This window comes from Dermacentor variabilis, chromosome 6 (assembly GCF_050947875.1).
Source record: "Dermacentor variabilis isolate Ectoservices chromosome 6, ASM5094787v1, whole genome shotgun sequence".
Classification (NCBI taxonomy): Eukaryota; Metazoa; Arthropoda; class Arachnida; order Ixodida; family Ixodidae; genus Dermacentor; species Dermacentor variabilis.
The window spans coordinates 196,070,185-196,097,873 of NC_134573.1; the positions used below are offsets into that span (position 1 = coordinate 196,070,185).

The following is a 27,689-nucleotide window of genomic DNA, read 5'->3' on the forward strand; positions in this document are numbered from 1 at the left end:
AAGTCAGTGTAATTGTCATGGCCTGGGTCGAGTGAAGGGCTGCATGAATATGAGACTGATTGACATCTCAGTTGTGAGGAGACATGGTTTACCTGCCGGCAAAGCGATCGCATTAGACGCTTGGAAGGAAGCGTTCGGGAAAGATTAACCAGGTAAGAGACAGGCCTGGAAAGTTTCCGCCCGACTTTAGCACATTCTACACAGTTGTGCTCTCGGCAAAGGTCAAGTCCCCTTTGGCGGTCCAGTTTTTGGGCGTTCATCTTATCCTTTTATGCGCACTCCTCCACATATTAGGTACACAAGTTATACTGATGAATTACAACAGTAATTTGAAACCACATCAACAACATGGCTAGTCTTGCGCAAGGAGCACCGTTTGTCCCAGCAGATGAACATTGTGAGAAAGATGAGATCGCATGGAAATATTAAAAAAGAAAAATGCAAGGAAAGAAAATGGGCAGTGGATAGGATACCTGGAGAGTGAGGGCACTCTCAATTCATTCGAGAGTGTCAATTGATTGAGAACTTGCAGCAGTTAACCTGTCCAATGAGTCGGCACGTATATCGAGGCTGAAAAAGATGAGTACAATTAAGGGCGGGAGTCTGATATGGGTATCACACGGCACACTTTTGATTGCTATGAAGCCAGGTTAGCTAATTGTTGTGCCGTGCCGTGCCGTGCTGGCATAAACTAATCATGTCGTGCCGGCACCCATATACTTCAGTTGATGTCATATTGAATGTCACATGGAGACCACAGAACTTGGATTATTCCCTCACAAACTCGCTTGTGTATAACTGAATTATCAACCTTGAGATCAATTCGCCTCTTGAGAAGCCACTTTGCATCAAAGTCTGGGCACTCATGCTCTGCAGATTTGACGCCGCACATGGTTGGCTGGAACGCCAAGCGTGTTGACTGGGAGCTTTTCTGGTCACTATCGTATCAGCTGAAGCAAATGGTTTGGCTGGCTTGGTTGCGTCTACAATTGAGTCTATTGCACATATATATATATATATATATATATATATATATATATATATATATATATTTAATATGCTTCATTGCATAACATACTGTACTGTGGCAAAGCTAACTTTATGCAGTGATGCTTCTGGTGCAAAGACTTCTCATGCTTCTGAGTCTAGTGAACACCTTGTTAGCACATTCTTATTCGCATGGCAAATCATGTTAATAAAGCAACAAAGTTCCTCCAGTGTATAAAATCGAATTATGCACTTTAGAAAGCCGAACTATGCAATGCTCTTTAGACTGTGTTTGTGTAATGGCTGCAACGATTAAATGATGATTAAACATGTCAAACAAAATTGTACTTATGTTGTGACAGAAGCAGGCTGTTCTCTTGTCTTTCCAATGTGCAGACAAGCACTGATGGTGACTGGGATGCAACTATACCTTTGCCAAAAAGAAAGTAAAAGTCCAATTAAGAAAATAAATATGTTTACAGCCAGAATGCACATAAAAATTGTAGAAATCTTCCTGGCCAGACTTCAGGGTAAGTGCCGAGTATCTCAAAGTTTGCATAAAGCAAGCAGAGCAATAACATTTGGCTTTTGCAATGAGCACTAATATAATTAGGTGGTCTGCAGTTCTTAGCTGCTGCATTTCATTTCATTTCATGTATTTACCCTAAGGGCCCAGAATAGGGCATTACATTGGGGGGGGGGGGGGGGAATAACAACAACAAGAAGCTTCAAATGGGGGGTTATAAGCATGAAGATTAAAACACAAAATAAAAAACATAACTGTTTTCAGCATTAAGAAGATACAGTGCATCTAGTAGTAGCATGGCGTAATGATTATATAATGCAATAACAGAAGATCGAACTACAACAATATTTAGAATAACGCAACAAATACATGACAGCGATCAAAGGTAGTAGGGTGCTCAAGCAGGATAGCATGGTAGTTTAGAAAAGATCAACTGGGATGGCAGGCTTGCTCATTAAGGTAGTTTAGTAAAGCCCCCTGCAATAATGCCCTTGTGGTGCTGCAGGTACTTGTATAAATAAATAAATAAATAAATGAATGAATGAATGAATGAATGAATAAAATAAATAAATAAATAAATAAATAAATAAAAGCCGATTAGAAAGAAGATAATTCCTTAATGTTGACTATGAATGGCGGAAGGGCGTTCCACTCAGTCATTGACAAGACTAAAGGTGAGTAAATATATTTTAGTCTGTGCGAAGGGTGGTATACTTGAGTTCGTGGTCAATACGAAAAACAAGAAAAATAACAACAAATAACAAGAAAAATTCCGTTCATCTAGAAATCTCAGCTGAAGTAGTTTCAATGTTGTTCTGCATAACCAGCCAATCCTAGCACGAAAATACTAAAATAATAGAATAATTAGAAGCAACAGGTTCTCATTGTTACTCAACTGTGAATCGTCACATATATGACGATCGTATTGTATTACGATTGTGTCATCATGCATGTAGGCGCAAAAACGGGAAAATCAAGAAGCACTGCAGGAAAGTAGACTTGGTGCATCACCGGTTTAAAAGAGGGAACTCTGAATAAACGCTATCACTTCAGTAACATGATTAAACACGCTGATAAGAATGTCCTAACGAGATATTCACTTGACTCGGTAGCATGAGCAGGCTTTGCACCAGCAGCAGCATTGCACGAAGGAAAACGTCTGTCTGCACACTGCGAACATTTGTATGCACTGTTCAGGCACACACACACACACACATGAAAAGGAGCAACTGTAGCAGTGATAAACTCGGATAGAACACTCATAGCCAACACTGCGGGCTCTATTATTCGCAAAATGATGTTGAATGATGCCGACTGTTGACGAAGCCTCTAATAAAGGCCTCTAATATGCGTCAACCGAGCTGCGGTGATATTTTGACGTAAGATTGTCATCACATCTCGTGGTTTCCTTTTGTTTGTTTTCACTTTTTTTTTTCTCCCAGCTCTCCCTCCTTTCTCGATCTCAAGTGTGTGCTGAAAACCGTTTTCCCTGCATGGTGGCCACAGAGTTGTCCTGCTTCACAGAAACTGTGGCCACAGCTAGGAAGTTGTCATTTAGACTCTCTGAAAGGTACTTTGCAGGGTGTTACATAATGGAGAGCAAACTTCTAAAAATGGGAGCAGTGGTAGGTCATATATTTATCTGGAGGGGAGAAAAATGGACACTTATTATGCTGGCAGGCACTAAAATATAAATAAAAGAAGGTAAACACAAGCGTAAGTCATGCCAAACAGAGTAACATATATTACTGCCCTGCTTATAAGTTAGGAATTGTACAATCTGTGTAACATCATGTTCAAACACTTCATTAGCATAAATAAAAAAGAAAAAGATACTCAGCATTAGTTGGGTTAGAACCAACAGCCACATGGCTGGTGATTCAGGTGCTGCACCTCTATTTCACAACTGCATTGCATTGGCATTTGGTGGCGTGCAAATATTTTCGTATATAGTATGCCTCTATATAACAAACTTCAGTATTAAAAAAATTTTCTATGTAATAAAGCATTTAACTTTTTATAACTTATCGTGCTTAGGACACATGTTTTAAACCTCAATATAATGAAGTGTGTTTATACACGATTTCAATAGAATAAAATTTCATGGCCACCACAAAGGAATGCTGAGACATAAATGGAAGCTTAGAACGACAGAAAGCTTCTCTACTCTTGTGTCCTGTCTGCACGCCTCACTTCTATTTTGCATAAATGGAAGCTTGCCCAGATGCAGATAGTCGGATGGTTGAATTACATGTGGCTGCTTGTGAACGCACCTTTCAAATCGCACCCAACTGAAATCGACCGCCAATGTCCAACTGTGGCAAGATCCTATCGCGCTCCACGCGCTTTATGCTTTAGATTCGAGTGAAAGCTTACGAGGGTGAGCTGTAAAAGGACGTTGGCTTTATGAGCGCAGTCTTCCCGCACAAGCAAGGTGAGAGAGGGGAAGGGCTGCAAACTCGCAGTAATGCAATCGAGCTCACGCGAGGGTGGGGGAAGGAAATGGGGGTGTAGTTTGATGCGTGGCCGTGGCTGTGTAGGTTGAGCACATTGGCAGCCTGTGTGCCCTGTTTTAGAGGTGATCTGCTGCGTGTGCAAAGACTGGCGTGGCATCGTAGGCTGTCCTCTGGCACGTTTAGCACTGGAGGTTGCGTAATCTTGAGTTTAGGATTTGCGTCGAAGCGAGAGGCAGAAGAAGCATTCGCTTTCCGCTGCCTACGTTTTTCATGGGAACATATCATCGACATGGCATGAAACCGCATCATTCGATGCCGGCTCTCAAATTGAACAAAATCATTTTTTACTCATTCAGATTTGCATTTTTCCAATTACCCGATAATTCGGAACATTTTGCAGCCACTTCCGTGTAGGAAAACTGCATCGGCGACTGTACTTATTTGCATGAAAGATCTAATTTAAATTTAAGAAAATTTGATATAACAAGGGTAATTTGCTGATTTTACTGATTTTACTGTTATACCGAGGTTTAGCTGTATTTGTATTCGATTCTAAAGACACTGTTACTATTCAATATATTCGAACCTCTAAAAATTGCTTGTATTGGTTCTTTAAGCCAGCTGCGCTGCGGCACAGGCGTATTATGCAGTGATGCATACAGAATGTATTGTGGTGAAGCATATTGGTCATGCAATGAAGCATATCAAAAGTGAGAAGGGGCACTGTCACAGGGTCTCTGCTGGTCACCCGAGACTACCAGCTCAAGCACGCACGTTGTGCTGCCTCTTCATGTATCTGAACAACACGAGCTGCCTTGTGGAAACCTCTGTCTGCTACTAATCTGGCTAAGTGTCTAAGAACGTGGTTTCCAAACTGCAAATTTGACCAAGTAGCAAGCTTAGAAATGTTTTTAGGCCGTCGTTCTAAAGTATTGAGTACCACTAGGATGTTTCCATGCCAAAATAGATTAAAAACCTGGCTTTAGAAGAAGCAAGAAAAATTTCAACACCAGGGAACCCAGATATGTCCTCGATTGTGAAAGATTCTGAGGAGGCTCCTTCCACTTCAGCACTGTTGATAGACTTTGATAACGTCCTCAATCAGCAGCAATTTTCACTTGCTTCTAGCAGCAATTGAGCATTGAATACATGTCATCTGTCGTCAAAAATGTCTATTTTTGGGCCGCCCTAGGAAGATTTTAAAGCGATAACTGTAGCCCACAATTTCTGATTACGGTATTTACAGGGTTCATTATAAAAGTACTATGCATTTTCTGGGAAAAATAGATTTTTTGACCGAACCTGCACAAATGGTTAAAGCTCTTCAAAATACTCCCTCCCTGCATCATCACTACCGCTTGTGGAGACGTGTCTGCCACGCCTGGAAGGCACCCTGAAAGTCCTCGACGGGAGTGTCTCCCAGGAACGCTGTAACATGCTTTTGGATGTTTTCCACTGTCTCCCAATGCTTTCCTTTCAGTGCTCGCTTCAGTCAGGGAAACAAAGAAAAGTTGCCAATAGCCAAGTCAATAGCCAAGTGTAAGGGGGATGGGGGACCACTGGCGTGTTGCTCCAGGCCAGGAAGTTGTTAACGATGAAGGACGTTTGGCTCCAGGCATTGTCATGCTGGAGCTTCACCATGTCTTTGGTGTCAGCCCTCGTGCGCGCGACTCAGCATTTCAATCTCTTGAGCACCTCCAGGTAAAAGGCTGAGTTGACAGTTTCTCCCTGCAGTACAAACTCAAAATGGACGATTCCTCGAGCGTCAAAGAAGACAATGAGCATCGTTTTGATGGGAGACTTGCTCTCGGATAACCAAGTTGCAGTAATTGGCAGAAAGGAGGGGTATACTGTCGCTCGCTCCTTCATCTGTCTGTTCGAGCTATTCACTTCCCTTCCCTCACATCCATCGCCCTCCCATAATTCCTTTTCCTTCCCCCTCTTAGTGTTGCTCAACTGCCACCTGCTGTTGTCTTCGTTGCCGTCTCCTTTGCACTTTCTCTCTCTAAGTTTTAAGTGCCTGCTCCTGTCACCAGACACCTCCATGTACACGGCTGACAGTGTTTTTGGCACTGTGCCAAACTCGCTACCTTTGCAATGCCAAGAGCGCTGTTGGCTGCATACTTTGATTCGTCCAGCACTGAGTCTCACAAAAAGTGTAACTCTGAAAGTGTGAAAGCATGTGCAAAGATCGAACCAATTATCTACCGGACGGCATGCATATCATATCGGATACACATGTTCACACACGCTGTCCCTGCAGAGCATTATTATATAATTTAAATTGAAGCTCCTTGCAACTCTGTCATACGAAATCGTGTATTATATACATAATTCTTGTTGGTCAGATTATACAATGCCTGGGTTATACAATGTTCTTGTGTGGTCCCGAGAAAGTCGTATAATTGAGGTTCCACTGTAGACAGTGCTGTGTGGGAGCTGTAACGGTTGTACTGTGTAGCTTTTACTTTGCAATGAAATGTGCTGACAGCATATTTCATAGTGCATTAACATTGCAGTGGTAAAAGTTTTAAGGCATGAGATCCTTCTTGAAGTAGCTTTAAATTATTCAAGCACAGAAATTCCTTTCCTAGAGAAAGTTTTATTTTATTTAAATATAGTTTTGGAGAATGGAAACACTACTGAATAATAGTTTTTCCCTAGCCGAGTTCATGGCCATCCGCGCACATGCGATTACAGAACTATGAGGCCAGAACCGTTTAGAAATCGTTCTATATTGAGAGGAAAACACTTCTATCATGGATAAATCAAAGAAGTTTTTAGGCATGTAGGGCCCTTGGGGCTGTACTTGTTGGCGATAAGGTAGCCTCGCCACCTGTGGGATTATCTGGCTGAGCTATGTCGAATGCTCAAGTAAAGTTTCGTTCATTCTCTGTCCTCGCTTCACCGACGGAACTTGAAGCTTCTCGGACGATGATTGGCAGTTGTTGATCAAACGCAGGCAGGAAGCGATGAGATCAGATGTACAAGAAATATTTATAGGTAAACTTTTCTATATACATGGCAGGTAAAACAAATACATTACAAACTTGAACAATTGAGAAACAAAGTCTCACTCTTCGACTGTCTCAATGACTGTTAGAGCCCAGACTCGTTTTAACGTACATAGTACGGAGGCTCACTGATCTATCAGCAATCCTGATTTCAGCCAAGTCTGAGGGACAGCATGTCGTCCCGATTTTTATAGCCCAATTACACAAAGAAAAAAAAAGGCGATAGGGCCGTTGGCCCGTCCCACAGGTTCAGTTGCCAATCAGAGTCAACCGTTTGTTAAGCCACAACCCACAGGGATGGGCTTACTCTTCAAAATAAACATATTGGAAAACAAAGCTCTTTTCCTTCTTCCCTAAAACTCCGATGCCCTCTCATTTCTTCGTAGTTAGTGACGGGCTCAGCAAAACACGCCAGGCCTAAACAAGTTATCGCTAGGCCGCCTCAAATCCCAAGGGCGTCTCTGGGCCGCAACTGTCTCGGAAGCAGGGGCATCGATACCACGTAGTGCGGCCGTACTCAAAGTTTGTCCGCGTGGGAGACTGATGGCCCTCCTTGTCCTTCAAACTTATTGTCTACAAGACAAAGTTCTCCGAGTGCGTGTTTCCAAGACGCCGTCGTCCGAATGCACTCTTTACGTGTGCACCGCATTCCTACAGCGTGCACTGTAAGCTGGCCTTCGACACCACACAGGCAGTCGCACCCAACAACAAGGCTGGCGATTGTGTTCCGGACGCGTAGAAGATTAGGTTCATGCTCACTGCATGCTGCACGGGGTCAGAGTTGCTAAGCCCTTCTTAACCTCGGTGGCGCTTCCAATTAGTCAGGCACTCGGGAGCCAGACCCACAATACCTTGTACAGCGGTCCCTTTCAAGGCTGGTCTGTGTGGACTCGTGTGACCGTCGGCGGACTGCCAACACCGTGCGCACAATACCGACTTCCCGGAATCAGCACTTGCCCTCCTGGCGCCTGCCGCGACGCGTCACCCTACACCGCGCGGTCCGTGACCCCACATAACACAAAAACGGTTGCCCCGCTGACACGGGGGGGGGGGGGGGGGGAGGAGTGCACCCCCTCTCTATGCACACAGCACGTGGCCGATTCGTGACACTTAAGAACACGAACAATTAGAGCGACCTTACAGCTCGGTTGCCATAGTTGGAAGTTCAAATCCCGCCATAATTTTTTTTTTTTTTTTTACCATGGTGAGTTTGAAATTCACTTCCTCCAATGAACAACATCTGCAGGCTTGGAGTGACGCCTGTCACCGGCAAAAGATGCAGAGAGCGAGTGGGGCTATACTAATCCAGGTACAACCAAATTAGGAAAGCCCACTAAGCTTCAACAAGACACTCCCTCACCAGAACAGGAATTGATCTCCCTGGTGCAGTATTTGACCACCCCCTCCCAAATGGCTCACTCAATTACCCAATGGCCCTCAATCCCCAGCTACTGCAGAGCACCTGAACAAGGCGGTGGTCAGACCTGTAACGCAGCAGAGGGTGCTAAGAATCTCTGGGTCCGGTCAGGCCGCCAATGGAAACTGACGCTTGCAACGTTTAGCACCCGAACCCTCTCAAGCTTAGTAGGACTCTTTGAGGAACTATCAGACATTGTTTGGGACATCATAGACCTTAGTGAGATTAGAAGAACTGATGAGGCCTATACATTGCTGAATAACGGACATGTCGTCTGCTATAGAGGTCTCCTAGATAAGCAGCAATATGGGGTAGGATTCCTAATCCATAAGAACATATTGGGCAACACTGACAAATTCTACAGCATTAATGAGAGGGTAGCTGTAGTCGTAATAAAACTTAATAAGAGGTATAGATTATAGGTAGTGCAAGCCTACGCTCCAACATCCAGTCACATTGATGAGGAAGTAGATCGGTTTTATGAAGATGTTGAATTAGCAATGAGAAAAGTTCAAACTCAATATATTGTAGTAATAGGTGACTTCAGTGCAAAAGTGGGGCAAAAGCAGGCTGATGAACAAGCAATTGGCAACTACGACGTTGATTCTAGGAGCACTAGAGGAGAGATGCTGGTAGAAGTCGCAGAAAGGAATAAACTTCAAATAATGAACACCTTTTTCAGGAAGCGTAGCAACATAAAGTGGACCTGGAAAAGCCCTCATTGTGAAACAAGAAATGAAATTGATTTCGTACTTTCTGCTGATCCTAGCATTCAGCATAATGCAGGATGTAGAAGTGATAGGTAGGGTAAAATGCAGTGATCACAGGTTAGTGAGGGCTAGGATTCACTTTAATTTGAAGAGAGAAAGAGTAAAATTGGTCAAGAAGAAACTGGTCAAGCTAGAGGCAGTAAGGGTAAAAGCAGACAAATTCAGGCTGGTACTTGCAAACAAATATGCAGCCTTAGAGATAAAGATGAGAAAGAGGTAATGAATAAAAACGTAATTAGGCTGGCTTCAGAGGCAGCAATAGAAGTGGGAGGCAAAGCACCAAGGCAACCAGTAGGCAAGCTCTCCCAAGTAGCAAAGGACCTACTAAAGAAACAACAAAGAATGAAAGTGTGCAACTCAAGAGATAAGACAGAATTTGCGGAACTGTCAAAACTGATCAACAAGATGAAAATAAGTGATATTCGAAACTATAATGAGAGAAAGACTGAAGAAGCCGTAAAAAATGGATGCAGCCTGAAATCAGTGAAAAAGAAACATTGGCATAGGACAAACCAAGATGTATGCACTGAAAGATAAGCAGGGTAATATCATCAGCAGTCTCTAAGATATAGTAAAAGCAGCGGAAGAATTCTATACCGACCTGTACAGTACCCAGAGGAGTCAGGACACCTCAATTAGAAACAGTAATGAACAGGATACAGAAACTCCTCCTATAACTAGCGATGACGTCAGAAAGGCCTTGCAAGACATGAAACAAGGAAGAGCGGCAGGAGAAGCTGGAATAACAGTCGACCTAATCAAAGATGGAGGAGACATAATGCTTGGAAAACTGGTGGGTCCCTCTACGAAGTGTCTATTGACTGCAAGGACCCAGAAAACTGGAAGAATGCAAACATTATACTAATCCACAAAAAGAGAGACATGAAAGAATTGAAAAATTATAGGCCCATTAGCTTACTCCCAGTATTATATAAAATATTTACCAAAATAATCTCCAATAGAATAAGGGCAACACTGGACTTTAGTCAACCAAGGAAACCGGCTGGCTTCAGGAAAGTATACTCTACAATGGATCACATACACGTCATTAATCAGGTTATAGAGAAGTCTACAGAGTACAATAAGCCTCTCTATATGGCTTTCAGCAGTCATGGAGGCATTACGAAATCAGGGTGTAGACGAGCCGTATGTAAAAATACTGAAAGATATCTATAGCGGCTCCACAGCCACCGTAGTCCTCCATAAAGAAAGCAACAAAATCCCAATAAAGAAAGGTGTTAGGCAGGGAGACACAATCTCTCCAATGCTATTCACAGTGTGTGTACAGGAGGTATTCAGAGACCTGCATTGGGAAGAATTGGGGATAAGAGTTAATGGAGAATACCTAAGTAACTTGCGATTCGCTGATGATATTGCCTTGCTTAGTAACTCAGGGGACCAACTGCAATGCATGCTCACTGACCTGGAGAGGCAAAGCAGAAAGGTGGGTCTAAAAATTAATCTGCAGAAAACTAAAGTAATTTTTAACAGTCTCGGAAGAGAACAGCAGTTTACGATAGGTAGCGAGACACTGGAAGTGGTAAGGGAATACATCTACTTAGAGCAGGTAGTGACCGCGGATCTGGATCATGAGACTGAAATAATCAGAAGAATAAGAATGGGCTGGGGTGCATTTGGCAGGCATTCTCAGATCATGAACAGCAGGTTGCCATTATCCATCAAGAGAAAAGTGTATAACGGCTGTGTCTTACCAGTACTCACATATGGGGCAGAAACCTGGAGACTTACGAAAAGGGTTCTACTTAAATTGAGGATGACGCAACAAGCTATGGAAAGAAGAATGATGGGTGTAGCGCTAAGGGATAAGAAAAGAGCAGATTGGGTGAGGGAACAAACACAAGTTAATGACATCTTAGTTGAAATCAAGAAAAGGAAATGGGGGGGCATGGGCAGGACATGTAATGAGGAGGGAAGATAACCGATGGTCATTAAGGTTTACAGACTGGATTCCAAGGGAAGGGAAGCGTAGCAGGCAGCGGCAGAAAGTTAGGTGGGCGGATGAGATTAAGAAGTTTGCAGGGACAACATGGCCACAATTAGTACATGACCAGGATAGTTGGAGAAGTATGGGAGAGGCCTTTGCCCTGCAGTGGGCGTAACCAGGCTGATGATGATGATGATGATGATGTGGTCTTCATAGATTACGAAAAGGCATTTGATTCAGTAGAGATACCAACAGTCATAGCGGCATTACGTAATCAAGGAGTACAGAATACTTACGTAAATACTTGGAAAATATCTACAGAGGTTCTATAGCTACTTTAATTCTATGCAAGAAAAGCAGGAACACACCTATAAAGAAAGGGGTCAGACAGGCAGACACAATCTCTCCGATGCTATTCATTGCATACTTGGAAGAAGTATTCAAGCTATTAAAGTGGGAAGGCCTAGGAGTAATGATCGACGGCGGATATCTCAGCAACGTTCGCTTTGCCGATGACATTGTTCTATTCAGCAACAATGCAGACAAGTTACAATAAATGATTGGAGTAGTGGGGTTGAAAATTAATATGCAGAAGACAAAGATAATGATGAATAGCTGGGCAAAGGAACAAGAGTTCAGGATCACCAGCCAGCCTCTAGAGTCTGTGAAGGAGTAGGTTTACCTAGGTCGATTAATCACAGTGAACCCTGATCATGAGAAGGAAATTCATAAAAGAATAATATGGGTTGGATCGCATACTGCAGACATTGCCAGCTCCTGACTGGAAGCTTACCATTATCATTGAAAGGGAAGGTGTACAATCAGTGCTGACATATGGGGCAGCGACTTGGAGACTGACAAAGAAGCTTGAGAACAAGTTAAGGACTGCACAAAGAGCGATGGAATGAAGATTGCTTGGCATAGCATTAAGAGACAGAAAGAGAGTGGTTTGGATCAGAGAGCAAACGAGTATAGGCAATATTCTAATTGACATCAAGAAAAAAGAAAATGGAGCTGGGCAGGTCTTGTAATGCACCGGTTTGATAACCATTGGACCATTACGGTTACAGAATGGGTACTAAGAGAAGGGAAACACAATCGAGGATGACAGAAGATTAGGTGGAGCAATGAAATTAGGAAATTCGCGGGCGCCATTTGGAATCCGTTGGCACAGGACAGGGGTAATTGGAGATCACAGGGAAAGGCCTCCATCCTGCAGTGAACATAAAACAGGATGATGATGATGATGATGATGATGATGATGTAACGTCCCCACTCCCTCGGTTGGGTGGTGAGAGTTTTGAATTTTGAAAAAGGTATTCGGACCCTTTAGGTGCAATTTTCTCGTAAACTAAGTCTTTTCTTGGCACAAAACAAGCATTGTAATGTTTCTGGAATGGTATGTAAACAGTCCACGCCGTCTTAGTATTTGCCTTTAATGTCCCTTTAAGACGACTGTGTGGTGTAGCTGAACTTAGTTAACCAGCTGCCATTGTTCTACAGCATTTCTTACTAAAATATTGGGTGCGCATTAGATTTCTACTTCGTTTAGGAGCTTTAATGTCATTCCTGCCTTAGTTTTCTACTTTGGACACATAAAAAGTGGGCGCATGTTTGATTCGAGGCTGTAGTAGAACCGGGCAAATACTGTATGGACCCATGTAATGGCTGCACTTTTTTTCACGATTTTGATGATGTGTGGCCCTTACATGGAACCGAACCTTTTGGTCAAAATGGTGCCAGTGCAGCCGGTGATTTGTGCAAACCTTAGATCCATTGCATCAGAGATCAACGCACAGCTCTCACCATCATTGGCGTAGCAGGGGGGGGCTCTAAACCCCCCAAAATTTTCTCACAAATTTACAGAATTCTCAGAATTTTTTCACGAATTTCCCCTCCCTTTTCCACGGAACAAAAAGTTTCAGGAGCTGGGCTCTGAAACAGCGACATGGATGAAAGGGAAAGCTTGAATGTGAAAGCAAGGGGAGGGCTGGTGGCAGATTGAAAGGGGGGAGACCATCACCTCTCCCATGCACAGAACATTGTGGCCTCGGGACTCATGGCATGCCTCTACCTCATTAAGGATCGTGTTTACCATAACTGCTGAGAGGGCTCACTAAAAATTCTATGCACAGATTAAGATAGGACAAGCGCATGCATAAAATTTGTGGGCCATTGTTGCTCCCCACCAGGCCTTCATGTTGTCAAAGAACTTCTCATTTCTGATACTTGACTGAATCACTGACCACACTGCGCGAAAGAAAAGCATTCTGAAAATAATGCAACTTGCTTGTCTAGGATACGCATGAGGATGTCTAGGATATGCATACGGATCCCTTACAATTTGGGTTTCCAGTAAGAGTAGATCTTACTCTTATTAGGTGTATGGCACCTTATAGGATTTCTGAGCATCAAGTTAAAGGCTCCAGCGTTGTGATGTTGGAAACTCAGCGGTCGGAAGTACTGGTCGGCAGAAACAACCAGGTCAGTCTTCTAATACCGCACACTACAATTTCCCCTTCTTTATGACTTTGTTTAAAAACCAATATTGTCTTGTTATCAGTGTACTTATTACGTTAGAAACACAACAATATTGTACATTTCGGTTCCTAAGTTACTGATAGCTTGCAACATTTTTGTTATGTAATGTTAGTAGACTCCCAAGCATGTGCACCATCGTGTTTCCCTGCATGAAATTTGTAAGCATTAAACTTTGAGATAAATTTTCTAATTTTCGATCTTTGATTCGAGATCTACTATTCGGTATTCGCACACCCCTACAGAGAAAGTTTCAGTATGACCTTACTCCTGCTTCACAGAATGTACTTTAATGGGTCACATTAAAGGTAGCATCAGAAGATATGAAATCCTTTTTTCCGTGATTGAAATTTAATGTGAAAATTACTGTTCAACAAAATAAGCATAAAACAAAACGTCCAGAAGGGTATCAATGGATTCTGCAGCCTTCAAGATTTATGAGACCACACTCTAGTGTGCCTGAGTGTCTGCACCTTTGACATCAGGTGTACCTAAAGTGTATTCGCACAATATGGCTCTCTTCCAGCCAAGATCCCTAGACAAGGAGTCGGAGCCTTTGCACCACTTCATGGGGCCGTTGAGAAGGATGGGGTAAAACGAAGAAACACAAAGGCGAAGAGGCATGCCTCAAAGCCTACAAATCTCACTGTGTTTGCACCCCTTTACAGTATTACACTTAGGGTCCTCTCAACAGCCACAGCACTTTACATGCATCTTGCGAGGTGATGTTCCTGTGTTTGATTACTGTGATTCTGATAGTGTGCTGTGTAAAGCAAGATAGGGCAAGAGCCATCTTACTCCTTTTTAGATTATCATATCTCACCAAGATCCATAGAAATTGTCCTGACTTTTTTTGTCTGTCTCTTACAGTAAAGCTCTTAAGGACAGTATTGTGTGGAGGGGTGAGAGCCATTAATGAAGGCTGGTAGTGTGATCAGTATCAAGTGTGAATAGAAGAACAGCTAACCATATAATCTCTTTGGAACATCATTATTGATGATTATAAAATTAAAGTTACCTTGCGTACATCTCACTCGAATAGGCAACAACTTATTTGTACAGTTTATTTTGGCCGGTAATCCATAGTTTATTTATTCTCATGTTGCATATTACCAGCGCCACGTTGGAAGTCGACGGTACCAAATATCAGCCACAGATCAGCCAGCAATGTAGCCTGCATGGTAGTATCCGTATGGCTAGGACGTCAGTGAGAGTGTGCAGGTGGACGCCAGCATTGGTGATGAATAATCACTAGCATCAGTCTGCAAAGCAGCCCTACAAGGCTTTTGGAATTTGCAGCTAGATGCCGGTTTTGGTAGAAGCTCTGTGTAGAGGAGAGGAACATGTATCAGATAGATGGATGCTATAGAAGTACTTAGCTCGGCTATATACTCAAGCATTTGAGAAGGAATTGCACCGCATCTAGGGAAAGCCATTTGTGTAGTTTTGGGTGGGCAGTGGTTAAACAGACCCTTCATATATCTTCAAAGGGTGTACGAACTAGCTTACACAGCTTCGCTGTCTCTCATGTATGAGTTGCTCATATTGGCATACACTTCTGCAATTTTTTTTTATCATTGTTATTGTGCTGCTGCAATGTTTGTAGATTTCATGCTATATTTCAGGTATACCATGTTGGAACAGTTCATATGTTTTTACTGTTGACCATTTAGTGAAGATGGTAGAGATTACAGTGTTGAATATTATTTCACATTTTGTGGTGTTCAACATTATCAACCTGACATTCTTGGCTTGGTTCGTGTTGAGGGAATTTGAAGCAAATTTCCATGCTTATCTATTTTATTTTCCTTGGCAGTGACTCTACTTGTGTTATGGTTCATAGAGAATGTGACTTGTTCCAGGGCAGCCACACCACCAAGATAGGTGGCATCGTAGAGACAATTCTGGAGATAAAGGCTGATGACTCTGATGCCAAGGCCCTTGTGTTCTCCAGCGTGAGTTTTTATAGCCATGTTGCATGTCCATAACATTGATTTTTATTGCTCCATCTCACTATTGAAAGAAAATGCTTGGTGATACACTAAAAACATACTTCGTCTAATTGCTTGTGAAATCTGTTAAAGTGACAGCATTGGGTAGTTGGTTGTTGATCTTCAATGCGTGAACAATGCCAGAAACATGGACACAGGTGAAGGTACAGGAAAAATGAAACATTGTGGCGACTAACGACTTATTTATCGATACATCATGATTGACATATCAAACACAGATTTATGATATGTCAACTGATTTATTGATATGATCGTCTTTTTCATGTTTTTTATGCCTTTGATGATGCCCTTTAGTGTATTTACGGTTGAACTTCATTGATATGATCCTGTTTCGTACGAGTTCCAGGCACCAACCTTTGTGATAAAGAACACAAAGAAGAACCCAATGCAGTTATGCATTTTTTCTACCGGTTGATATGTTCTTGGAAAACACTATCTTTCTACTCTAATGTTCAGCCTTCGCCAAACTGCGATCATGATATGTTTTCCGTCCACTAGATTCCATGTAAGCAAAAAAAGACGCGAGACATAATTGAGAATAGTAGGCGCCTGTTGCAGCAACTTCCCTGCAGTGCTCAACTGCCCTTGTCAGGTGCAAATCTCCGAAGCTCACAAGCTACATTCACAGCTATCGTCGCCAACCCTATTGTGATAAGCATATTCATCTATCTGTGTCACAGCTTGCGTGGTGTAGTGTCAATGGAAGTGTACTGCATGCCTTTAATAGGCGATAACCCAACTGCGCCGAAGTGAACGTCTTGTTTTGCTCTGACAGGATCATATTCTAGTGTCACCCACCAGCTTGATTTCCTTTGAGTTTCCTATCACCGTCTTAAAACACTACACAATAGAAAAACGACAATGCGTCTTGGGCTGCTTGGACCCCCACCAGCTTGATGCACATCGTCGTGTCCTGCCACAATGATTCGTGCTTAGTGTGCACGCCAAAAGCTTGCACCAAAGTGCCCTGCTTGAAGAATGTGCTGGCCCAGGCTGAATTCGAGGAGTGCAAACGTAAGATTGCCAAAGCTGCAAAAATGACAATGTGCGTCTCAGGCCGTTCAGGCCCCAGCAGCTCGACGCGTGTCGGTGTCCTGTGCTACAACGATTCGCGCAATGCTTTGCACTACGTAAATGTCAACTACGGTTGAGTCTGCCAAATTTCTTTGTTTAGTGACTTCGAATTGCATGTATATGTTTTGTTTAGAGTTTTTTTCGCGAAATGTGTGAACAAGGTTCTACTGCAAATCCTCGTTTATTGTATCAATAAATCAGTTGTTAGTCAGCGCAACATGTCGTTATCCATGTGCATTCATCTGTGCCTGTGTTTCTAGTGCTGTTCCCATATTGAAAATGCTTGTGAAAGCTTTAATCCTAACTTGTCACCAGATGTGTAGGTGTTAGAGTCATATAAATACTTTCCTCCCCATAAAAGAAAAAAAGACATAATAAAGAAAGATAGAGAAGAAAGTGAAACATCAATTGCGATAGCAAATTAGTGGACAGCTATGGGAAGTAAGGATAGTAGCTTTATTGGCTGCGTAAACTTTCAAACGTATGCATACTATCTAAATTAACAAGCATGATGTCATGCATGCACAAGTAAACATCAACACATCTCACTCGATCGTGGAAACTCGCTGTCAAAACGCTGGAGTAAGGAAGCATGGCAACTGCAGTGAGCGAACAGACCTTCGTGCTGCATCTAAAGCGGCTCGGGTGGGCAGCCCAAAGTGAAATGCCGCCCCCCCCCCCCTCCCCTCCCTACCCTCGCCACAGAGCATTGCGTGCGACGGAAGACTGCGCGTTTCCTCCCTTCTTTGCTCCCTTTCATATGTGAGATTGAGCCGCGATCGTCGACTTACCCTCGCATGCTTTCACTCGCACTTACAGCATACTGTGCGTGGTAACGATTTTATCGCCCTTGGACTTTATACGGAACCTCATGGCGACGCCGATAGCAGGAATGCGCTTGGAATGTCCACATAGTTGGTATCGCAATAAATGTCTAGGTTAGAACTTGGCACCACAAACTTTCAAAGTTTTCAATAGTATACTTAGATTGTGATGAGCCACTTTCTGTGAGCATTGTGCTGGAAAAGGAGGATACCTTTTGACAGCATGTCACACCTGTTGTCGGCCCCAGAAAAGTGTTAGTGTAGCATCAACAGGAGAGAGTGGGCTGCATGTGCGCCTTTTACAGTGAAGTGCTAATGCAACCAGAAGTGCTCAAAACATATGCAAGTTCTTATGGTATGCACAAAAAAAATTTCTCTCGTGAAGTTTATATTTAAAAAAAATCTGGGGAATGTAAGGGGCGATATGGAAGCAAATCTTGAAGTGTGTGTGTCGATTAGTGGTTAGAAAATTGTAAAACCCTGCTTTTCATCTCGTTTAGAGGTGTTATATGAGACATTTTAAAAGGTTTTCATCTTCTTTGGGATGAAATGTCTGCCAAAAATGGCAGACATTGCCGTTTTTCGCAGATGCCCCACAGATTCCCCACAAGATGCCCCACAGGATGTCCCACAGGATGCCCCACAAGATGCCCCACAAATATAATGTTCGGAAACTTAATATTTGTGGGGCACCCTAAGTACAATGTGTTGTGAAACTTAAATGCTTATGTCTTAATTAGGAGTGTTAAAAATGACTATTTATCCCTTGTTTTTCTAGACAATTAGCATTCTTTGCCTACTTCAGGCATTTCGAGTCCATCCATCGACCTGTCCATACATCCATCCGTCTGCCTGTTTGTCCTCTTACACTAACTCAGTGACCCCAGTTATCCACTAGCTTGGGCCACTTCGTATACGGTTAAACCTTGATTTAAGGAAGTCAGTATAATTGGCAATTTGTTTCGTTATATTGAAGTTTCATCTTTTACACAAATAAGTAAGCTCGCCAATAGACTTTCTTACACAGAAGTGGCCGAAAGATCTTCAGAAAAAATGGGTAAGCAGAAAAGGAAAATTTGAATTCGAAAAAGAAAAAAAAATTTTTTGTGAATTTGAGAGCTGGTGATGTAAAATATGGTTTCATGCCATGTCAATGATATCTTCACATTGTTCGTACCAATGTGAAGCCAGCCATGCATTTGTGTCCACTCCACCCTCGCAGCTGATTGTGTCGCCCGCAATGGCACAACGCTATTATGAAACATACTGGCAACGGGGAGCTAATGCTTTGTCTGCCTCTCGCTGCAATGCATCCCTGATACTTGAGATTACGCAACCGCCAGCACTATATGAGCGGGAATACAGTGCACGATGTCATGCCTTCTCAGCTTGGCCACACCCTGCAGGGGCGTATGTATCAGCAGTCATTTGGTGTGTTGCAACACCACATACTCGAGCAGATGAGGGTTGGACCCTCCCGCGTGTAGCCATGTGTGGCTTAGCTGTGTCTGGGGAAAGGGGGATCCTGGGGGTTGAGCCAATGTTGGGTGTTCAGGCCTTTAAGTACAGTGCACGATGTCATGCCTTCTCAGCTCGGCCACACCCTGCAGGGGCGTATGTATCAGCAGGCGTTTGGTGTGTTGCAACACCACATACTCGAGCAGATGAGGGTTTGACCCTCCCGCGTGTAGCCATGCGTGGCTTAGCTGTGTCTGAGGAAAGGGGGATCCTGGGGGTTGAGCCAATGCCGGGATTTCAGGCCTTTAAGGCCCCCTGGCTGAGGCAACATCTGCTTCACATAGACGGCACCTCCAGACTGACCCACCTGGAAGAAACTGGCAGTTGCCTTTTCCCGTCTCTCTCTCCTCAAATACTCCTCTCCCTCTCACTTTTTGGCCTTTCCTGTCTTCTCTTTTCCATTTACTTTCTCCCTGGCGGCAAGGGTTAACCCTGTGTGGCTATCCTACCTTGGGGACACCATGTTTGGTTATAGTAGCAGCATATGACTGGCATCATGCAGACTTGTGTGCAAGCTCTGCCGCGTCCCCTCGTTGGGCTTCGATGTGGGCGATCAGCTCTGTTGCTGAACATAGACATTTTCTTAGGGTAGTGCAAACTTCTGTTGTCTATGATCGACATCTGAAAGATTCCACACCGAAGCATCGTTCCAGTTTCCCTTTGGAGCAATGCTCCATCATTTCCTAAGTACTGTGTAGTACACAACAAAGACAACATACCACTAAGAAAGCTCTATCCATTCCTGGTAGCCAAGTGCATGAAAAACAACATTGGACCGACCTACAATGCCTACAAAATGCGTAGTGGGGACCTCCTCCTAGAATTAAATGACAAAGATCAAGCGCAAGAGCTCTTGGAACTTACCAGTATGGCGACGCGACAGTGACAATTTCAGCCCACAGAACACTAAATACAAGCAGGCGTGTGATATCTGAGCAGGATTTTCTTGGCTTGAGTGATGAGGAACTCCTGGAGGGTTTCCAGGAACAATGCATGACCAAATTACAAAGAATTGTCATCCGCAGAAATGCCCGAGAAATCCCCACATAAAACATGTTATACTCACCTTTGGAACAAGCGTAATGCCTACCTTGATGGATGCAGGGTAAGTCAAAGTAAATGTCAGACCATATATCCTGAAAGCCAGACGATGTTTCAAATGTCAAAGGTTTGAACATGCTTCACATGCATGCCGACGACAAACTACCTGTGCTAAATGCAGCTCCAATGATAACCAATCTGACAATTGCACTTCTTCCCCACATTGTGTTAACTGCATAGGAGACCATCCAGCTTACTCGCGGTCTTGCCCTTGCTGGAAAAAAGAAAAGGAAGTAATTGCATTAACTGTTAAAGAAAAAATCTTGTTCTGTGAAGCAAGAATGCAATTGCCATACATTTCGAGAAGTTATGGAGATGTGACGCAGGTGGGGGCAGTGTCACAGAGGCCTCAGGAGTGCTTGCATAGTTGCTGCGGCATAAGAGGCTATTCCCCAAAAACTGGATTCTTAAGGAAAAAACTAAATCCCTGATGGACGATCGAGTGCACAGAAGCTAAAAAACTTCATAACAAAGCGTAGGGTATCTTTTGAAGCTACCCAATGCAAGGTAATCTTCTGTCACTCGAAAAAGTGAATGCAAAAGCAAGATATCATCATCAGCAGCAGCATGGTTACGCCCACTGCAGGGCAAAGGCCTCTCCCATACTTCCCCAACTATCCTGGTCATGTACTAATTGTGGCCATGTTGTCCCTGCAAACTTCTTAATCTCATCCGCCCACCTAACTTTCTGCTGCCTTCTGCTACGCTTCCGTTCCCTTGGAATCCATTCCGTAGCTCTTAATGACCATCGGTTATCTTTCTGCCTCATTACGTGTCCTGCCCATGCCCATTTCTTTTTCTTGATTTCAACTAGGATATCATTGCGTTTGTTCCCTCACCCAATCTGCTCTTTTCTTATCCCTTAACGTTACACCCATCATTCTTCTTTCCATAGCTCGTTGCGTCGTCCTCAATTTCAGCAGAACCCTTTTCGTAAGCCTCCAGGTTTCTGCCCCATATGTGAGTACTGGTAACACACAACTGTTATACACTTTCCTTTTGAGGGATAGTGGCAACCTGCTGTTCGTGATTTGAGAATGCCTGCCAAACGCACCCCAGCCCATTCTCATTCTTCTGATTATTTCATTCTCATGATCCAGATCCGCAGTCACTACCTGCCCTAAGTATATGTATTCCCTTACCACTTCCAGTGCCTCACTACCTATCGTAAACTGCTGTTCTCTTCCGAGACTGGTAAACATTACTTTAGTTTTCTGCACATTAATTTTTAGACCCACCCTTCGGCTTTGCCTCTCGAGGTCAGTGAGCATGCATTGCAGTTGGTCCCCTGAGTTACTAAGCAAGGCAATATCATCAGCGAATTGCAAGTTACTTAGGTATTCTCCATTAACTCTTATCCCCAATTCTTCCCAATGCAGGTCTCTGAATACCTCCTGTACACACGCTGTGAATAGCATTGGAGATATTGTATCTCCCTGCCTGACGCCTTTCTTTATTGGGATTTTGTTGCTTTCTTTATGGAGGACTACGGTGGCTGTGGAGCCGCTATAGATATCTTTCAGTATTTTTACATACGGCTCTTCTACACCCTGATTCCGCAATGCATCCATGACTGCTGAGATTTCGACTGAATCAAACGCTTTCTCGTAATCAATGAAAGCTATATATAAAGGTTGGTTATATTTCGCACATTTTTCTATCACCTGATTGATGGTGTGAATATGGTCTATTGTTGAGTAGCCTTTACGGAATCCTGGTCCTTTGGTTGACGGAAGTCTAAGGTGTTCCTGATTCTATTTGCAATTACCTTAGTAAATACTTTGTACGCAACGGACAGTAAGCTGATCAGTCTATAATTTTTCAAGGCCTTGGCGTTCCCTTTCTTATGGATTAGGATCATGTTAGCGTTCTTCCAAGATTCCGGTACGCTCGAGGTCATGAGGCATTGCGATACAGGGTGGCCAGTTTCTCTATAACAATCTGCCCACCATCCTTTAACAAACATGCTGTTACCTGATACTCCCCAGCTGTCTTCCCCCTTTGCATAGCTCCCAAGGCTTTCTTTACTTCTTCCGGCATTATCTGTGGGATTTCGTATCCCTCAAGACTATTCTCTCTTCCATTATCGTCGTGGGTGGCAGTGGTACTGTATAAATCTCTATAGAACTCCTCAGCCACTTGAACTATCTCATCCATATTAGTAATGATATTGCCGGCTTTGTCTCTTAACGCATACATCTGACTCTTGCCAATTCCTAGTTTCTTCTTCACTGCTTTTAGGCTTCCTCCGTTCCTCAGAGCATGTTCAATTCTATCCATATTATACTTCCTTGTTTCAGCTGTCTTACTCTTGTTAATTATCTTCAAAAGTTCTTCCAGTTCTATTCTAGCTGTAGGGTTCGAGGCTTTCATACATTGGCGTTTCTTGATCAGATCTTTCGTCTCCTGCGACAGCTGACTGGTATCCTGTCTAACGGAGTTACCACCAACTTCTATTGCACACTCCTTAATGATGCCCACAAGATTGTCGTTCATTGCTTCAACACTAAGGCCTTCTTCCTGAGTTAATACCGAATACCTGTTCTGTAGCTTGATTTGGAATTCCTCTATTTTCCCTCTTCCCGCTAACTCATTCATCAGCTTCTTATGTACCTGTTTCTCCCTTTCCCTCCTCAGGTCTAGGCTAATTCAAGTTCTTACCATCCTATGGTCCATTATGCAAAATAGAAGTGAGGCGTGCAGACAGGAAACAAGAGTAAAGAAGTGGACAACAAGAAGTTGTCCACTTCTCTACTCTTGTGTCCTGTCTGCACGCCTCACTTCTATTTTGCATAATGAATCCTTACCAACTAGCTCAGCTTTCTGTCGTTCTAAGCATCCTATCGTCACTGCAGCGCACCTTGCTGAGCACGTCCACGTCTTGTATGATGCCAGGGTTAGCGCAGAGTATGAAGTCTATTTCATTTCTAGTCTCGCCGTTCGGGCTCCTCCATGTCCACTTTTGGCTATCCCGCTTGTGAAAGAAGGTATTCATTATCCGCATATTATTCTGTTCCGTAAACTCTACTATAATAACTCTCCCCTGCTATTCCTAGTGCCTATGCCATACTTCCCCACTGCCTTGTCTCCAGCCTGCTTCTTGCCTACCTTGGCATTAAAGTCGGCCATTAGTATAGTGTATTTTGTTTTCACTCTACCCATCGCCGATTCCACGTCTTCATAGAAGCTTTCGACTTCCTGGTCATCATGACTGGATGTAGAGGCGTAGACCTGTACAACCTTCATTTTGTACCTCTTATTAGGTTTACAACAAGACCTGCCACCCTCTCGTTAATGCTATAGAATTCCTGTATGTTACCAGCTATACTCTTATTAATCAGGAATCCGACTCCTAGTTCTCGTCTCTCCGCTAAGCCCTCGTAGCACAGGACGTGCCCGCTCTTTAGCACTGTATATGTTTCTTTTGGCCTCCTAACTTCACTGAGCCCTATTATATCCCATTTACTGCCCTCTAATTCCTCCAATACCACTGCTAGACTCGCCTCACTAGATAACGTTCTAGCGTTAAACGTTGCCAGGTTCATATTCCAATGGCGGCCTGTCCGGAGCCAGTGATTCTTAGCACCCTCTGCTGTGTCGCAGGTCTGACCGCCGCCGTGGTCAGTTGCTTCGCAGCTGCTGGGGACTGAGGGCCGGGGTTTGATTGTTGTGTTCATAGGAGGTTGTGGCCAAGTACTGCACCAGGGTGGCCAATCCTGCTCTGGTGAGGGAGTGCGTTACCGGTTCTGGTCACCGGGATCAGGCCACACTGCAGGCCTGTTTGTGCAATTTTATCAACATGCGGATCTTTTTTTTTTCTTTTTAATCCGGTGAAAAATTGCGCGGCACCGGGATTCGAACCACGGACCTCTTGCACGCGAGGCGGGTTTTCACCTCTACGCCACTGCTGCAGCCCAAAACAAGGTATATCTGTAGGCAAGCTGAAAAACACTCATGGAAAAGGTAAATTAATCGATGAACAGATGAACTGCATTCAAGAGAGTATGGGACCAAGTTTGCAAGTTTAGGAGTGATTATGCTCCCTACACCATTCCCATACTCTCAGCTCCAGGCATGCAAATAAGTCTACGGGAACAAGCAGACACATTAGGCCAGCACAACTACACCATGTCTAGCTCAGCAAACTATACCGCTACCTTTCTAAAACACCAACAGTTCGCAGAAAAACAAAAGCTTCCGACAACGGGAAGTTCAGATAGGCCATTTAATGCCCCTTTAACGCTCTATGGAATAAACGGAGTAATTTCTTCTGGTAAGAAGACAGCTCCTGGTTCTAACAAAATAAATTACGCTATGCTGGCCCAGTTGTCTCAGAAAGTAGCGGAGGCCTTGTTGCATTTCTTCAATGAGATCTTCAATGCCTGAAGAGGGGAAAAAAAGCAGTTACTGTTCACTTCGTGAAAGCGAAAAAGTCACCAAATACTCCCAGCAGCTATAGACCTATAGCACTAACAAGTTTCCTAGAAAAATCACATGAAAGCATAATAAAGATAAGATTGACATACATTCTTGAAACAGATAACTTACTAGATACTCACCAGTGTGGTTACAAGAAAGGCTACTCAACAACTGACCATCTTTTATGTCTTAAACATACCATACGTGAGGCATTCCTTTACAAACAACACTACCTAGCAGTCTCTTTCGACCTAAAAAAAGCGTACGACACCATATGGAGGTATGGTATATTACAAGATCTAGCAACACTAGGAATATGCGGCAGAATGCTCAACTGTCTGGCCAATTTTCTATCAGACCGAACATTTCAAGTCTGTATGGGTACAACATTGTCCTGAGTCTTTGTCCAAGAAAATCATGTCCCGCAGGGTTGTGTAGTAAGCACTGCGCTTTTCGTAGTGAAGATGAATTCCATAGCGCCCGTGTCGTATTCTTCTTTGCCTGTGACCTTGTCTGTTTAGCGCTGTCAAGTACATTATTTATTTTGGGAAATCCTCGGTGCATGCACACACACGCAGTCTGCGTTCCGTCCCGCCGCACCGCACGCGGCTTGCTCCGCCGATTACTTTACTCACTCAGTTCATTGTCGCATGTTCCCTGCATGCCGACCACGCAGACACGCCTTCCATGTTCTCCCTCCCCGCCACACACTGTTGCCTACCGTCCCGTGCCTGCTACTCTACACAGTTGCCTACCGTCTCGTGCCTGCGACTCTGCGCCACCTGGCGTCGACCCGGTACCCTCACAGATCCCCCCCCCCCTTTTTATCCTGTGAGGAGGGCTTCCAAGGCACGTGATAAGGGCTCAGCTGGTCTGCATTCGCGAGGCCTTTCTGTTTCCCTGTAGCCGGGTCTGAGTCTGTAGGTATTGCATCCAGTGTGTGCAGTGCCACTCTAAATGGCCCTGTCCGTCGAGCGGCAAACTTGGCTGTGAATCCAATGTATGCCTTACTTAGTGGGTGCGTGTCCCGGAGAACCAAGTCTCCAACCTGGAAGGTAGCTGAAGTGCACTTTTTGTTGTAATACTTTGCCTGGCTGGCTTTTGCCAAAGTTTGGTGGTCCTGTGCAGAGGCTCAGCCATCTCGAAGGTATGTATCCAGTTCAGCAGCAAGGGCATGAGGCACAGAAAGGGGCACCTTGGTGCCAGCCGCCTGATTTTGATGGCTCCATGGGTTCCGTAGTTCCCGCCCATAGCACAAGAAGGCAAGCGTAATGCCAGTAACTATACCTTCAGACGTGCGCATCGCAAATGCCACTTCGAGCAGCATTTTGTCCCAGTCCCTATGGAAAATGCAGTAGCCCACCAGGCATTGTTTAACTGTTGTGTTATGGCATTCCACAATCTGTCCTGCTGGTCTGTATGGGACTGTGTGGCTCTCCTTGATTCCCCAGTGCTGAAGAATGCCTTTCCACAGTTTGCTTATGAATGGTTTGCCATTGTCACTAGAGATGGAGCTAGGCACACCATGCTGGCAAAAAACATAGATCATTTTATCGATGATCAATTTGGAGGTAGGCGCACGTAATGGGAAAAGCTTCACAAACTTCGTGAACTTGTCCAGCACCACCAGGGCGTACTTGTGGCACCGAGGGGTTGTGGGCAGTGGCCCAATAAGGTCTACACTTAGCTGCTGCATTGGGTGGGTAGCCCATGAACTGTCCATCAGTCCTTTTGGTTTTTGCCATTGAAGTTTGAAAGCCTGGCACTGCTGGCAGCTGTGGATATAACAGGAGATATCGGAGTGGATACCGAGCCATGTGAACTGGCTCTTCACATGTTTCCAAGTTTTAAAAAAGTCTAAATGCCCACTTAGGGGGTGGTCATGCTCCTTTTTCAGTGCCATGTCTTGTAAGTGTTGGGGAAGCCAGGCGACCTTACATTCACCGACTGTGTACATAATAATACCATTGTTCAAGATTTCGCTGCCATCAGCTAGGTCCTGTACCCTCTTGGACTCTTTAGCGTCAGCAGGTAGCAGGCCGAACTCTAAGTATTGTAGCAGCTACAGCAGCAGTGGATCCTTGTGTTGTTCCAACCAGAACTTTGCACTGTCGGCGAATGGGGACACATCAGTGACGTCAACAGGGGCTGCTAGTTCAAATCGAATGGTTTGTTGTGGCTCTTGCACTTTGATTGGAAACCAGTCCTCCGCCAAACAAGGCTGAGCAGATTCGGAAGAGGGGATGGGGCACCTGCTTAGTGCATCCGCTGGGATGTTGGCCTGTCCTTTATGATGCCTTATGGCACACTTGAACCCTTGTAATCTCAACACCCAACGTCGCACTTTGCACGATGTCTGCTCAGTTGTAAACATCCAAGCCAATGATGCATGGTCACAATGCACCTCAAATGATGTGAATTCTACATATGGTCGGAATCTATCGGCAACCCACACCACAGCGAGGCATTCCCGTTCTTGGACAGTATAGTATAGTATTGACATATGAACTTGTTTATCTTTTACGGGTGAGCGCTTTTACCGTCTAACAAATGTTATCGCTCAGCACAGGACGCATCTACATGTATTGGAAGTTTCTAGAATGTTATCGGTGCTTCTATCCACTGTCTGTTGTCGCCGAACCTTGTCTAATCTGATTGCATGCCTGCGTGGCGCGAATGGCGTAGAACTTTGTGGAAGGCACACGGCTCCCAGCGATTACTCTGGAACATTCGACAACTGATCTATAAAAGCCAACACGCTTGACTCGCTGATCATATTTCAATGACCACCGATCGTATTGGCCAGCATTGCTCTCCTTTGAGTGTAACTTGCTTTTGTGGGCACAGGTTCGCCCTATAGACCGTTTTTTCGTAGGCGCCGCCATATTGTGAACGCAGTGGCGCCGCCTATGAGCAGCGCCATACTGGCTTGGGTGAAAGCGGTCTTTTGCATGATAGGTATACGCTCGGCGGTAGGTTCTGGCGCTTGTTTTCGCGGTCGTGTGGTCTGTTGAGTATGACGTGCGTCTTCTACGTGGTAAGCGGTTCTGTGAGACGTGCTGAAGTGGTTTAAGGCATCATGGCCGGA

General features: G+C 44.1%; 2 protein-coding genes across 10 annotated transcripts in view; one reads left to right on the plus strand and one right to left on the minus strand.

The window, feature by feature from the left end:
- Window positions 1-27,689, plus strand: part of LOC142586040 (E3 ubiquitin-protein ligase SHPRH) — a 444,374-nt gene that overhangs the window by 251,551 nt on the left and 165,134 nt on the right. For 4 of the 7 annotated variants that reach the window (XM_075697266.1, XM_075697264.1, XM_075697268.1 and 1 more), the window contains one exon: window positions 15,516-15,608. The exons of 1 other annotated variant lie outside the window; for it this stretch is intronic. In XM_075697266.1, coding sequence (XP_075553381.1) covers window positions 15,516-15,608 — 93 coding nt within the window. The remainder of the gene's footprint in view (window positions 1-15,515; window positions 15,609-27,689) is intronic. 2 more of the 7 variants (XM_075697270.1, XM_075697269.1) reach the window with 1 other exon arrangement.
- Window positions 1-27,689, minus strand: part of LOC142586043 (uncharacterized) — a 95,147-nt gene that overhangs the window by 1,012 nt on the left and 66,446 nt on the right. The window contains exons 2-5 of one of the 3 annotated variants that reach the window (XR_012829192.1): window positions 20,289-20,396; window positions 20,148-20,217; window positions 19,946-20,050; window positions 474-570 (exon numbers count right to left, since the gene is read on the minus strand). Coding sequence is in view for 2 of the 3 variants with exons in the window: in XM_075697273.1 (XP_075553388.1) it covers window positions 14,850-14,977; window positions 19,946-20,050; window positions 20,148-20,217; window positions 20,289-20,360 (375 nt within the window). In the remaining variant the exon portion in view is untranslated. Of the gene's footprint in view, window positions 1-473; window positions 571-14,732; window positions 14,978-19,945; window positions 20,051-20,147; window positions 20,218-20,288; window positions 20,397-27,689 lie in introns of those variants that run through there. The other 2 variants (XM_075697273.1, XM_075697274.1) reach the window with 2 other exon arrangements.